Source organism: Coregonus lavaretus (assembly GCF_964263955.1).
Source record: "Coregonus lavaretus genome assembly, chromosome: 8".
Lineage (NCBI taxonomy): Eukaryota > Metazoa > Chordata > Actinopteri > Salmoniformes > Salmonidae > Coregonus > Coregonus lavaretus.
The window spans coordinates 48134113-48148470 of record NC_139995.1 but is presented as its reverse complement, the minus strand read 5'-3'; the positions used below and the strand labels follow the sequence as shown (position 1 = coordinate 48148470).

At 46.8% G+C, this 14358-nt stretch overlaps 1 protein-coding gene across 1 annotated transcript in view; it reads left to right on the top strand.

Annotated features, from left to right (window-relative positions):
* The window catches only part of LOC311134262 (plexin-A1-like), a 312099-nt gene that overhangs the window by 51246 nt on the left and 246495 nt on the right, over positions 1-14358 (top strand). Inside the window, exon 2 of the mRNA XM_084167885.1 lies at positions 11032-12434. Within this exon, the coding sequence (XP_084024011.1) occupies positions 11253-12434 (1182 nt within the window). The 5' untranslated portion in view covers positions 11032-11252. The remainder of the gene's footprint in view (positions 1-11031; positions 12435-14358) is intronic.

Sequence of the window (14358 nt, the reverse complement as noted above, 5' to 3'; positions counted from 1 at the left end):
TCCTAAGGAACTTGTCTCTCTCTGTCTGTTGTTTTGTTTTGTAAACCGTTCAATCCTCCCTCCTCCCTCTATTTTCCCTCCATCTGACTCTCATGGCTGTTGTTACTACTGGCCAGACTGGTTGGCCTGGCAGGCCTTCCACTTGGGACCAGTCAATCTAACGTACACATCATTTGACAGGTTCAAGATAAGTTACTGACTTTTTTTGGTATGTCTCGTAACATTCAACAGCCAAAGCAGACGTAGAAAGTCCTGTTAGAAAATGTGATAAACCTATTCTGCCCACTGATGCAGGAACGTGCACAAACTGCTCTCCTCTTATAACAATGGAACTCTTTCAGCCTCACTGGTTATTTCGAAAAGCTATCTCTAGCTCTTCTCTCTCTCTCCCACCGCTGCTGTCTCACTTTTTACAAATATTTTACCCCCTGACACACCATGTCTCTCCCTCCATTTTTCTCTCTCCTATGCCTCTTTTTCTTTAGATTGTCTCTGTTCTCGTTTCCCCACTTCCCTTTTCTCTGTCTCTCTCTATCAGTCTTTCTCTTTCTGTCAATTCAATTTCAATTTAAGGGCTTTATTGGCATGGGAAACATATGCTAACATTGCCAGAGCAAGTGAAGTAGATAGTAAACAAAAGTGAAATAAACAAATATAAACAGGAAACATTACACTCAGAAGTTCCAAAAGAATAAAGACATTTCAAATGTCATATTATGTCTATATACAGTGTTGTAACAATGTGCAAATAAATATGGGTTGTATTTACAATGGTGTTTGTTCTTCACTGGTTGCCCTTTTCTTGTGGCAACAGGTCAAACATATTGCTGCTGTGATGGCACACTGTGGTTTTTCATCCAGTAGATAAGGGAGTTTATCAAAATTGAGTTTGTTTTCATATTCTTTGTGGATCTCTGTAATCTGAGGGAAATATGTGTCTCTAATATGGTCATACATTTGGCAGGAGGTTAGGAAGTGCAGCTCAGTTTCCACCTCATCTTGTGGGCAGTGTGCACATAGCCTGTCTTTTCTTGAGAGCCAGGTCTGCCTACGGCGGCCTTTCTCAATAGCAAGGCTATGCTCACGGAGTCTGTACATAGTCAAAGCTTTCCTTAAGTTTGGGTCAGTCACAGTGGTCAGGTATACTGCCACTGTGTACTCTCTGTTTAGAGCCAAATAGCATTCTAGTTTTCTCTGTTTTTCTGTTAATTCTTTCCAATGTGTCAAGTAATTCTCTTTTTGTTTTCTCATGATTTGGTTGGGTCTAATTGTGTTGTTGTTGTTGTTGTTGTTGTCCTGGGGCTCTGTGGGGTCTGTTTGTGTTTGTGAACAGAGCCTCAGGACCAGCTTACTTAGGGGACTCTTCTCCAAGTTCATATCACCCCCTAGTAGATCCCCTAGTAGGCTTTGTTATGAGTGAATATTAATCAAAATAAACACTTTGACTGCGCTAGTTACGCATGTAGCTTTCATGGTCTGCTTGGAAGCACCGCACGCTCCACCTGATATACAGAGAGCAGACCCCGAAACTACATGCTTAACTAGCGCAGTCAAAGCGTTTATTTTTATGAATATTCACTCATAGTAATAGACTGCACGCACGCACTCAATCGATCAATCGTGTGTGGTGAAAGATCGGCTGCGTTTACACAGGCACCCCAATTATTTTACCACTAATTGGTTTATTTGACCAATCAGATATTTTGCCCATAATTGGGCAAAATATCAGAATTGGGATGCCTGTGTAAACGCAGCCATGAAGACACGGCAATGCAAATCCATTGTGAATGCAGCCAGTGCTGTCATAGTGCTTGGCAGCGCCATTTTGCATTTCTCTGTTCTAATCAGAGCGTGTTTTCTAGTGGGTGAACTAATGGGGAGGAGAAGGAAACCGGTTTGTTCAGTGAATCAATTAATGGATTAATAGCCATTTAGGCCTATTTGTTTTTCTTGCATGGGTTACTTATCATTTTTCTCATTTTCTTGGTATGATGATTGTCTCCATGTTTGTGTGTCTCATGCCCAGCATCATGTCTCAAGTTTCATTCCTCATGCTGAAGATATGAAGTCAGGACCAAACACTTGCTTTGTGAACTTCTTAACAACTTTTCTAATTTTAGATTTTTATATATCCCCTTTAGTTCATCCTCAGTTCTGTAGGCCAACTTCAAAATGTTCTCTAGACATTCTCTATCGCTACTGGTGATAGCACGCTTTCCCTCATTTGATGAAATATTAGCCTATTATCCACTTAGCCTCCACCAGCATTGTTTCACATATACAGACCTATTCCAATACAAGCTAGACATTAATCACACCCCTCTCCTCGATGTGGTAACAGTTTGGCTGGTGGACAACACCGGTATCATCGGCCACAGATGAAAATATGAAGTCAAAGGGAGGAAACATTTCCGGCCGAATAAAAGACACCAGTGATTCCTTTGAATGCCTTTTCCGTTGGACTCTTTCCCCTTCTCTCCTTGCGGGATTTATAACGGTGATGGCCGCTTTCATGACAGTCCGCGTTTTGGAGCGGTCGGTGCAGCAGCACGTCTGGTGAGGTGTGAGCCTTCGCAGCGAGCGCTCTGGATGTCGAGGTCAGAGGAGCTCATAAATGCACTTGGAGAGAGAAAGAGATGAGATGGGAAAAGAGAGCAAGGGATGGAGGATATAGGGACAACGAATCAGGACACTGGTATTTTGTAATAGACCTTTCTGAGGAGAGGCCGCGTTCCATTATGATCAACTCAGTGGGCCGAACAACTTACATTATGGAGGAATTCAAGGAGGTTCATGCCAGGGAAAGCCCCATGTGTAACTGATATGGTTAGTTGTGACTAATGTAATAACTCGCCAACTAGCATGCAATGCCAAACACAAACATACAAAAGACTGGCAAATTCAAACAGTGGCAACTCAAGCTCTACAGTTCATGCTGAGCTGTCATGTAGTGTGAGAGCGATGGACAGAGGGGGAGAGCGATGGACAGAGGGGGAGAGCGATGGACAGAGGGGGAGAGCGATTGACAGAGGGGGAGAGCGATGGACAGAGGGGGAGAGCGATGGACAGAGGGGGAGAGCGATGGACAGAGGGGGAGAGCGATGGACAGAGGGGGAGAGCGATGGACAGAGGGGGAGAGCGATGGACAGAGGGGGAGAGCGATGGACAGAGGGGGAGGGCGCGATGGACAGATGGGGAGGGCGCGATGGACAGAGGGGGAGGGCGCGATGGACAGAGGGGGAGGGCGCGATGGACAGAGGGGGAGGGCGCGATGGACAGGGGGAGAGGGCGCGATGGACAGGGGGAGAGGGCGCGATGGACAGGGGGAGAGGGCGCGATGGACAGGGGGAGAGGGCGCGATGGACAGGGGGAGAGGGCGCGATGGACAGAGGGGGAGGGCGCGATGGACAGAGGGGGAGGGCGCGATGGACAGAGGGAGAGGGCGCGATGGACAGAGGGAGAGGGCGCGATGGAGAGAGGGATGGAGAGTGATGGAGAGAGGGATGGAGAGCGATGGACAGAGGCAGTGAGATGGACAGAGCGTGTAGGGGGGGCCTTGAGGAGATGCTTGGGGGGCTTCATGCTGCTGCACACTGGGGCTGTGTTCAGTCATTGGAAAACTTGGTTATCCTTCTTCCCTTCTTCCAAGGCTTTTAGGGGCGGGGCAGTACGGATGCGACACCTGTTGTGCACGACTTGCATTCCTATCTGCAACATCTCATAACGTTTCATCACACTGAATGTAACCCCAGTCTGTCTTTTTAACACTGTCCCCGATTCAGAGGTTGCAGAAGGGGAGTGAGGTGGGGGTGGAGCAGTGTGTAACCTACTACCTCCCCTTCACCCCCTCCACTATCCCAGATTCTGGGAATTCTAGACCGGGCAGAGACAACTGGAGCCTTTGAGGCCGAGAGAGCCTGTCTTTATACATACCCACGTGTACAAACACACACATCGATGTGCTCAATGTCCCGTCCGTCACCACATAATCCTGTTTACCTCTGAAAACAATTGTGTGGAGGATGTGAAGGAGGGTGGATTCTGTTTGATGTAGTGCCCTCCATCTGTCTATGAGTCCTAGAGTGGTAGCTGTCACCCCCTAGTAGATCCAACCTACACTCCTCCCCCAGCTCACACAACAAAGCACACACATTTTTACACATGCATGTCTCATCCTCATGCAAAACTGCCTCTAGGAAGAATTACTCTGTCAGTGGTACTCAAGTTATGTTTTACAGCTGATGTAGCCCTGGGAAATAGGGTGAAGTTGACCCTAGTTTTTTGCAAGGTGCATCCTCTAAATCCTGATCTGCGATCAGCTCCTTGACGATTAACGTAAAAAATAAGTCAACATTTCTCTAGACCTGCACTCAAGTTTACTTTGGCAGAGCACAGAAGCAAGGGCACAACGCTGGTCCTCAACTAAAGTGATTTACATTGGCATTAAAATAACTCCTGAGTTATTTTTATGCCCCCCAGTCCTGCCAGTCAGCTCTTCCCCTTGCAGAGTTTGCCTTATGGAACAGAGTTTTCTATCAGACCATGCACTGTTAGATTACTGATCCTGTTTACTGACACTGACTATCCATTTACTGCTGTGAATAATGCATTTAATTAATAGCCAATGACTTGAATTGTAAAACCTATTTCACAATGCATTTTGACTGAAAGACGTTGCGATGATTCACTGGCGGGAATCTCGTCTGTGACTAAAGTACCTTGAGGGGTTAAATATAGAATTAGTCTGGATTTAATGTGTGCTCCTGCTGCCTGCCTCCCATTCAGCCCTGGTCTGACTATGCATATGTTTAATTGGCTGGCTAATGAAGCTTTGAATGACCAGTCTACCCTATGCACTCTGTACTTCACGTGTGCGTGCGTGCGTGCCTGCCTTTTCGTGTGTGTGTATGTGTGTGAACCACAGAATGACAACATGTCTGAAATGACCCCCTTTCCTCAACCAATATGAATGGAAAACCATTTGCATACATCCATATGCAGATTGTGCTCCCGGCCGTAGTTGAGATTAAATCCACGGGAGAGGAGATAAAGTACGGGGTTTGGGGTTTGCTCCCATTCCCCCATGGTGCTTGCATGTGCCTGCTGTATGTGTGCGCCGTTGTCGTGAACCATCCCTTCTGTGCTTCACACTCACTCTCTCGCTCTCTCTTTCCCACTACTGCAGCGTTGGTCCGGCGACGCTTGGTTTTTCTACCGCCGGCACAGATGTGACCCACATGTTAAAAATGCAGCGAGAAGAGAATTAGCTTGAGCTCTGTGGGAGGAGTCAGTCGCTTGGCTCTTTTCTTCTCTCCCCTCCTCACCGAGCAGCAAGTGCTGTAATTGATATGCCACCGGCAGTAAATCAGCTGGGCGCCGGGGCCGAGCGGGGGCCATTATCTGAAAGGACAGGTTTAGTGCTGGGCTCCGTCAAGGAGCTGTATGCAACTGGCTACTTGGCTACCCGTCTATACAGCCATGTTATCGTTACTCATTATTATTACGTGTTTTACTTTTCTATTATTTCTCTATTTTCTTTCTCTCTACATTGTTGGGAAGGGCCAGTTAGTAAGCATTTCAATGTTGGTCTACAACTGTTGTTTACGAAGCATGTGATAAATACATTTTTATTTTATTTGGCGTAGGTGAGAGAGAGAATTTCAATAAGCATTTTGCTACAGCTGGCCATGCTTTCCACCTGGCTACCCCTACCCCGGCCACCAGCTCTGCACCCTCCGCTGCAACTTGCCCATGCCCCCCCAGCTTCTCCTTCACCAAAATTCAGATAGCTGATGTCCTGAAAGAGCTGCAAAATCTGGACCCCTACAAATCAGCTGGGCTAGACAATCTGGACCCTTTCTTTCTAAAATTAGCCGCCAAAATTGTCGCAACCCCTATTACTAGCCTGTTCAACCTCTCTTTCGTATCGTCTGAGATCCCCAAATATTTGAAAGCTGCCGCAGTCATCCCCCTCTTCAAAGGGGGTGACACTAGATCCAAACTGTTACAGACCTATATCCATCCTACCCTGCCTTTCGAAAGTATTTGAAGGCCAAGTTAACAAACAGATCACCGACCACTTCGAATCCCACCGTACCTTCTCCGCTATGCAATCTGGTTTCCGAGCTGGTCATGGGTGCACCTCAGCCACGCTCAAGGTCCTAAAATATATAATAACCGCGATTGATAAAAGACAGTACTGTGCAGCCGTCTTCATCGACCTGGCCAAGGCTTTTGACTGTCAATCACAGCATTCTTATTGGCAGACTAAATAGCCTTAGTTTCTCAAATGACTTCCTCGCCTGGTTCACCAACTACTTTTCAGATAGAGTTCAATGTGTCAAATCGGAGGGCCTGTTGTCTGGACCTCTGGCAGTCTCTATGGTGGTGCCGCAGGGTTCAATTCTCGGGCCGACTCTATTCTCTGTGTATATCAATGATGTCGCTCTTGCTGCTGGTGACTCTCAGATCCACCTCTACACAGACGACACTATTTTGTATACATCTGGCCCTTCATTGGACACTGTGTTAACAAACCTCCAAACGAGCTTCAATGCGATACAACACTCCTTCTGTGGCCTCCAACTGCTCTTAAACGGTAGTAATGCTCTTCAATCGAACGCTGCTTGCACCTGCCCGCCTGACTATAATCACTACTGTCGGCGGGTCTGACTTAAAATATGTGGACAAGTACAAATACCTAGGTGTCTGGTTAGACCGTAAACTCTCCTTCCAGACTCACATTAAGCCTCTCCAATCCAAAGTTAAATCTAGAATCGGCTTCCTGTTTCGCAACAAAGCCTCCTTCACTCATGCTGCCAAACATGCCCTCGTAAAACTGACTATCCTACCGATCCTTGACTTCGGCGATGTCATTTACAAAATAGCTTCCAACACTCAACTCAGCAAATTGGATGTAGTCTATCACAGTGCCATCTGTTTTGTCACCAAAGCCCCATATACTACCCACCATTGTGACCTGTACGCTCTCGTTGGCTGGCCCTCACTATATATTCGTCGCCAAACCCACTGGCTCTAGGTCATCTATAAATCACTTCTGGGCAAATCCCCGTCTTATCTTAGCTCATTGGTCACCATAGCAACACCCACCCGTAGTATGCGCTCCAGCAGGAATATCTCACTGGTCATCCCCAAAGCCAACACCTCCTTTGGCCGCCATTCCTTCCAGTTCTCTGCTGCAAATGACTGGAACGAACTACAAAAATCTCTGAAGCTGGAGACACTCATTAACTTTAAGCATCAGTTGTCAGAGCAGCTTACCGATCACTGCACCTGTACACAGCCCATCTGTAATTAGCCCACCCAACTACCTCATCCCCATATTGTTATTTACATTGTTACTTATTTTGCTCATTTGCACCCCAGTATCTCTATTTGCACATCATCTTCTGCACATCTATCACTCCAGTGTTAATGCTAAATTGTAATTATTTTGCACTATGGCCTATTTATTGCCTTACCTCCATAACTTACTACATTTGCACACACTGTATATAGATGTTCTATTTTCTATTGTGTTATTGACTGTACGTTTTTGTTACTCCATATGTAGCTCTGTTGTTTTTATCGCACTGCTTTGCTTTATCTTGGCCAGGTCGCAGTTGTAAATGAGAACTTGTTCTCAACTGGCTGGTTAAATAAAGGTGAAATAAAATACAATAAATAAGTGACCCCCGAGTCCCATCCATTCCCACTGGACACCTACGGACCTTAATCGATGGGTCATTCTGATATAAAAGCCAATCAATTTTGAAAAGCCCCAAAGTAAAACCTTCACGGGACTGTTTTTGCCTTTTGAATGTGATAACAGCGCGGGCCTAGATGTCACTGTAGATTCTCAACTGATGGTTTAAAAGGCGAGACATGCTGAAGCCCCAAATGATTGACATGTTTTCCTGATCTTCCCCTGATATGGTGTTCAGCCTGGTTTTACAGTCCTTTCTGAAGAGGTAAAAGGAAGAGAGGGAAAATTGAAAAACGAGAGAGGAAATCTGTACGAACCTGGTCATGGTGGCAAATTCTTTATCAGGGAGGGATTGACAATTTCCTCATCTGTCAATCATTCCATAGGGATTTGGGAGTAATGTTTCTATTCCCAATGTGTCCATTCCCAATGTGTCCATTTCCAACCAGCTCACTCCTCTCCCAATTTAAGCTGACTACGGATATGGTCATAGGCTTTAGCCTGGCATGCATTTCAGCCACCCATCTTATAGAATTAGCCAATGTGAGTGAGCTGACATTGTATTTTGCAATAGAATGCATTGGACACAGTCTGCCATGATAGCATTTCCCTTATTACTCTGGTTAGATTACAACCAGCCACAGACCCAGGCAGATGCAATTTGTTGCTCTATTCACACACTGTTACGTCATGTCGGCTGAAAATGAAGAGGAATTACTTTAGAGACAACCTTTTACAGGTCTCTCCCTCTTTCTCTCTCTCGTTCTCTCACGGACAAACGAAAATGAGCTAGCCAGCCCCCGCCATACTTTAAATTGACATCTGGTCTCGATGCGTGCGGCGTGACCGTACTGTTGAACAAGAAATGCATTTTTTTTAGGCTAACTCCTCACTTTATTGCGCCTGCTTATGTTGAAGAGGCTCTGACACGCACGTACCAAGAAAAAAAAAATATATATAGGCGCACAGCCATATCTGCTAACTGGCTGGGCTGGCACTGCATTTATTAGTTTAGCTTTCCCCTCTCGGCAGAAAGACAGGTCCTTATTTAAATGCAGGTGGAGCTGCCTGCCAGCGCGTTTCTCTTGTCTGCCTACAGATGCTCTCCTTTTTCTTTCTGTCTATCTCTCGCACGCTGCTTCTCCCTCTCCACGGCACATTCATCTTGTCCAGACTTTCATATGTGGAAATTCAATGACACAAATCCCCCTTTACCTAGTTGCTACTGGAGCCGCCATGGTTTGCAATGCCACACTTACTTCTACACACCTCCACCCACTGTAGATGGCGAAAAGGGGGTGGAAATTGCTGTGCATTTTAATCGTTCACTTTTTGGTTTGGAAAAAGGCTAATTTTCCCCCTGAATCTTCCTCCAATGTGTACACACACACACACACACACACAGCCATTGGTAAACTGAGCATACTTCCTCCGTGCATCCTTGGGGACTGATTGACAGATAGGCCAACCCCTCAATCACTCTCCAGAGGAAAACGGAAGATAAGGGAAGGAAGAAATAAAATTCCTCATTCTTCTTTCCCTCCTTCTCCTCTGCTTGATTTTCTCTGTCTCATGTTTTTGTCCCCCCCCCCCATTGTTTCTCATCTTTCCCAATTCAGTTCAGTCATAAAATACTCCTCCGCCGACACTTTCATAGTCAAGGTGAAATTGAGCCGGGCCTCTGAGAGTTGCTGCAAACAATTTGGCATAATCAACATTTACAGGAGAACTAATGTCCCGGTATCGCTAGAACTTGATTGGCCTGTCAAGCAGCGCCGAGGCGAGCCAGCTCAAAGCTCTCTGCCATCATTGTCACTGGAGGACACCCAAAAGAAAGGGAAAATACTCCTTGTCCATTACTTCCACTCCCCCGTCAATCAATCCCCACCTCCCTCCTCTCCCATCAATCCCCCCGTCCCTTCTTCCTCTCTCTATCTTGTATCTTGTGGATCTTCTGTGCCATGGGAATCCAACTCTTGGGGCATTGTGGTTACACATGAAATGGGATTAAGTTAAATTAATGTATGGGAGCCGATTGAGTGCTGGCACATGTCACAATATGAGCGTCTCTTCATTTTGAAGCATTAGCGAATATGATGATCGAAGGGGGGGGTTGGAATTAGGGCTAAGCGCCGCTAAATCTAGTCAATCCCACGCCCACACCGGGAATAGCAAAGTGGGTCCTGGAACGTCAACTGATTGGTTTGGATGGGAAGCAGATAATTAGCATGTGACTGCTGGGAGTGGATGACAGAGTTGGGTGGGCGAGCTAGCGAGAGAAGCTTTGGCTGGAGTGGATGACTGGGTTGGGTTGGCTGGAGTGAATGACTGGGTTGGGAGGGGCGAGTTAGCGAGAGAAGCTTTGGCTGGAGTGGAAAAGGGGTTTTGCGTTGTTGGAGCCGCAACAACAATGACAACAACAGCAATGAATCTCTCTGAGGTGTGTGGTATACGTGTCTCGACTCTCGATCCATCTCATTCATTCATTTTCTTCTTGCTTGTATTGTACTCTACATCCTGATTGCAGCTGACTCATTGTTTTTACTCTACCTCCCTCAGGGTATCAAACATGTTTTGGCCATCAGAGAGCTGCAGATCTGCCACAGAGTAAAAGCGAACCATGTCTCGATGCTATTGGCAGAACAAGGCTCTTATTGGGAGAAGAGTGGGATGCTGGGTAGTTTCCTGATACCGCATACCGCAACCCACACACTGGGAGTCCTGGGAGGGAGCAGACCTGGATACAAATTGCGTGGTTTCAATAGTTTTATAGTCACACACCGGATAAGTATAGTGAAATTAGTTGTTTTACAGGGTCAGCCATAGTAGTACGGCGCCCCTGGAGCAAATTAGGGTTAAGTGCCTTGCTCAAGGGCACATCAACATATTTTTCACCTTGTCTGCACAGGTATTCGAACCAGCGACCTTTCGGTTACTGGCCAAATGCTCTAACCACTAGGCTTGCTGCCGCATGTAGGGCGCCCCTTCTGCCGATTTTCTAAGCAGACCATCTCCGAACCTTCACGATACTGTTGAACATATTAAATATTAAGGGGCTGGATGTTGTGTGTCTTAAACTCATTGCAGTGTGACTCATTATTGTACCGTGCATTTGGTAATCCTCCTGTGGCTCTCGCTAGCTATCTTCCTTCATACTGTGGTCACGGATATGACTTTGCATAATTTATTCATCTGGGTGGGTGAATGCCCTCTTAACCTTTGTCTAAATTTAGCAGTGCATCTCGTCTGATTTTAGGCTCTCTGGCTGATGCATAATCAATAGGAAATGTTCCATCGCGACTCATAATGTGTTTTTTGCCTTTCAGGGCTCCCACCTGTGCCACTGTGGATGATGCTCTGGATGACAACTCCGAACACAGAGAGAAAGACACCGGATCAATAGGAGCTTTCCTCCCCTTCTCCTCTGTCCATCCACCCTCCTTCCAGGGGAATATAAGCTAGAATATAAACAGATACGGACTAGGTGCCGGAGTGAACCCACCTCCCCCATCCCTTCCCCCAGCCTTGCCTCCCGCAAACCCCAGATATGTGGCCCCTAATGAGGTCACTCGCTGCCCCACGCCTGAGGAACCTGCTCCTTCTGGGGATGCTGGTCCTCTTGACGGTCCCATCCCGTACCAGAGGTCAACCCCAGCCCTTCAAATCCTTCTCCCCACCAGACTGGGGGCTGACACACCTGGCCATCCACAACAAGACAGGTGAGGTCTACGTCGGCACGGTCAACTGGATTTTCAAACTCTCCAGCAACCTTACCAAGCTGCGGAGCCACATGACTGGACCTGTGGTGGACAACGAGAAGTGCTATCCCCCGCCCAGCGTCCAGTCGTGCCCCCACGACCTTGCCCAGACCAGCAACGTCAACAAGCTGCTTCTCATCGACTACGCCCAGAACCGGCTCATTGCCTGTGGGAGCACCTCCCAGGGAATCTGCCAGTTCCTCAGGCTGGATGACCTGTTCAAACTGGGTGAGCCGCACCACCGTAAGGAGCACTACCTGTCCAGCGTGACCGAGTCTGGCACCATGTCCGGGGTCATCATCACCTCCTCCCACGGCCCCGCCAGCAAGCTCTTCATCGGTACACCCATTGATGGCAAGTCCGAGTACTTCCCCACACTCTCCAGCCGCAAGCTGATGTCCAACGAGGAGAACGCTGACATGTTCAGCTTCGTCTATCAGGATGAGTTTGTCTCCTCGCAGCTCAAGATCCCTTCGGACACTCTCAGCAAATTCCCCGCCTTTGATATCTACTATATCTACGGCTTCAGCAGCGAACAGTTTGTCTACTACCTGACCATGCAGCTGGACACTCAGCTCACCTCGCCTGATGCCTCCGGCGAACAGTTCTTCACCTCCAAGATCGTCCGCCTCTGCGTGGACGACCCCAAGTTCTACTCGTATGTGGAGTTCCCCATCGGCTGTACGAAGGACGGGGTGGAGTATCGTCTCGTCCAGGATGCCTACCTCAGCCGGCCCGGCAAGCAGTTGGCCGACTCCTTAGGAATTTCCGAAGACGAGGACATCCTGTTCACTGTGTTCTCACAGGGCCAGAAGAACCGGGCCAAGCCGCCCAAGGAGTCAGCCCTGTGCCTGTTCACGCTGCGCCGCATCAAGGAGAAGATCAAGGAGCGCATCCAGTCCTGCTACCGGGGAGAGGGGAAGCTCTCACTACCCTGGCTGCTCAACAAGGAACTGGCCTGCATCAACTCAGTGAGTCCCGCGGCCCTCCTAACACTACTGATCTCTTTATCTGATTCTATCTGATTCTCTGATTCAGTTCTGCTATGCCTGCATCACATCAACTAAGTGAGTCTTGCGGCCCTCTGAACACATTTGAGTCATTTAGCAGACGCTCGTATCCAGGGCGACTTAGTTAGTGCATTCATCTTAAAATAGCTAAGTGGGACAACCACTTATCACAGTCATAGCAAGTACATTTTTCCTCTCAAGAAGTTATCAGCAAAGTTAGTGGTAGAAGCAGATAAAAATGATTCAATTCTGATATGTCCCACAAATTCAATTCACTTATATTCCTATTATGTATTTTCAGAGAGCATTGAACATAAGGCCTAAGCTCTGTAATGGCAAACCTTGTGGTTAGGCAACGGATAGTCTCACTGAACATCTGTCAAACTTGAAGAGACCGTAGTTACAGCTAGCATTCAATTGTCAGTATTTTGCCTCAGATGTTGGCGATGGATACATGCATAGCCTATGCAATGCATGCACATATAAACACATAGCTAGTAGTGATGGGGGAGAAAATCGATAGTTGCATATCGCAATTTTATTTTGGACGATATTATATAGCTTCTTTGACTGACTTGATAAAAAAAATATAAATAGCTTGTTCTCCATCTTTTTAAGTAGTGAGCCAACATGTTTTCAGCACTTTCATTTCCATGACTGATCAAAACTCATTTTCTCATGCTCTTTCATCTCTCTCCAGGAAAAATATAGTGAGCAATATGTTTGGAACATCAAATCCCAATATCGAATTGCAATGCATATAGAATCGTGAGAATCGCAATACATATCGTATCGGCATCTAAGTATGGTGATAATATAATATCGTATCGTGAGGTCCCTGGCAATTCAATATATATCGTATCGCCATCTAAATATTGTCATAATATCGTATCGTGAGATCCCTGGCCATTCCCAGCCCCAGTATCCTCTAGAGCTATTGGCAACATCTGTGCCCTGTTGAAATATACTACAGTGATACTGTAATACTACTACAATACTACAACAGGCTATACATTAGAATTCCATACAATTAAACGTTAGTCTACTGACCTCAGACATTGGGCTTTGCCTTGGGCCTTCCTCAACACCTCTCTGCCATGATGCTGGCATTTAGGTTCAGTCCCCTTTGACTACTTCTCCCTGGGGCCATCTGTAGAACAGTGGTAATTAGCGAGAGGAGGTGCGACGTGTCTTGACTGAACCCGGTTCCCACTCTCACCCTGCTTTGTACCTGGAACCTACGAGTGCTTTGATTTAGTCCAACAGGGACATCATTAGCCCTTTCCCCGGAATTTGTGAAATGTCACTCAAATCAGTGGCTGAGGCACGCACACACAAACACAGACACTAATTCATTGAGAGAGGGTTGATCGGGTGCTGTCTGCAGTGCTAGGCCCCTCAGGGAAGGTGGAGGCTTGGCTGGGGTTCCCCCACTGATCCACTGTGCATGGCGTTACGGAGCACACACACCACACCAGGCTGAGATTAATGCAATACACAGTCCATCTCGCACGCTCACTCACTCTCTCTCGGTGTGTACAGCTGTACACCTTATATTGTCATAATGGTGTTGAAATGAGTACAGCTGTACACCTTATATTGTCATAATGGTGTTGAAATGAGTACAGCTGTACACCTTATATTGTCATAATGGTGTTGAAATGAGTACAGTAGCAGCATGTTACTCTTTATTACAGTTCATTAGCAAGAGTGCACAGGTGCTAGAAAGAAAGAGCACAGGATGGAAGCTACAATCTATCTGCACTATTAAAGCTGATCTACCCCCCCCCCCCCCCCCAAAACAAAACAAAACAAAAAAACAGAAAGAGCACAGGAGAGGGAGACCGAAAGAGGGAAAGAAGGTTGTGAATAGCCTAGTTGAGTA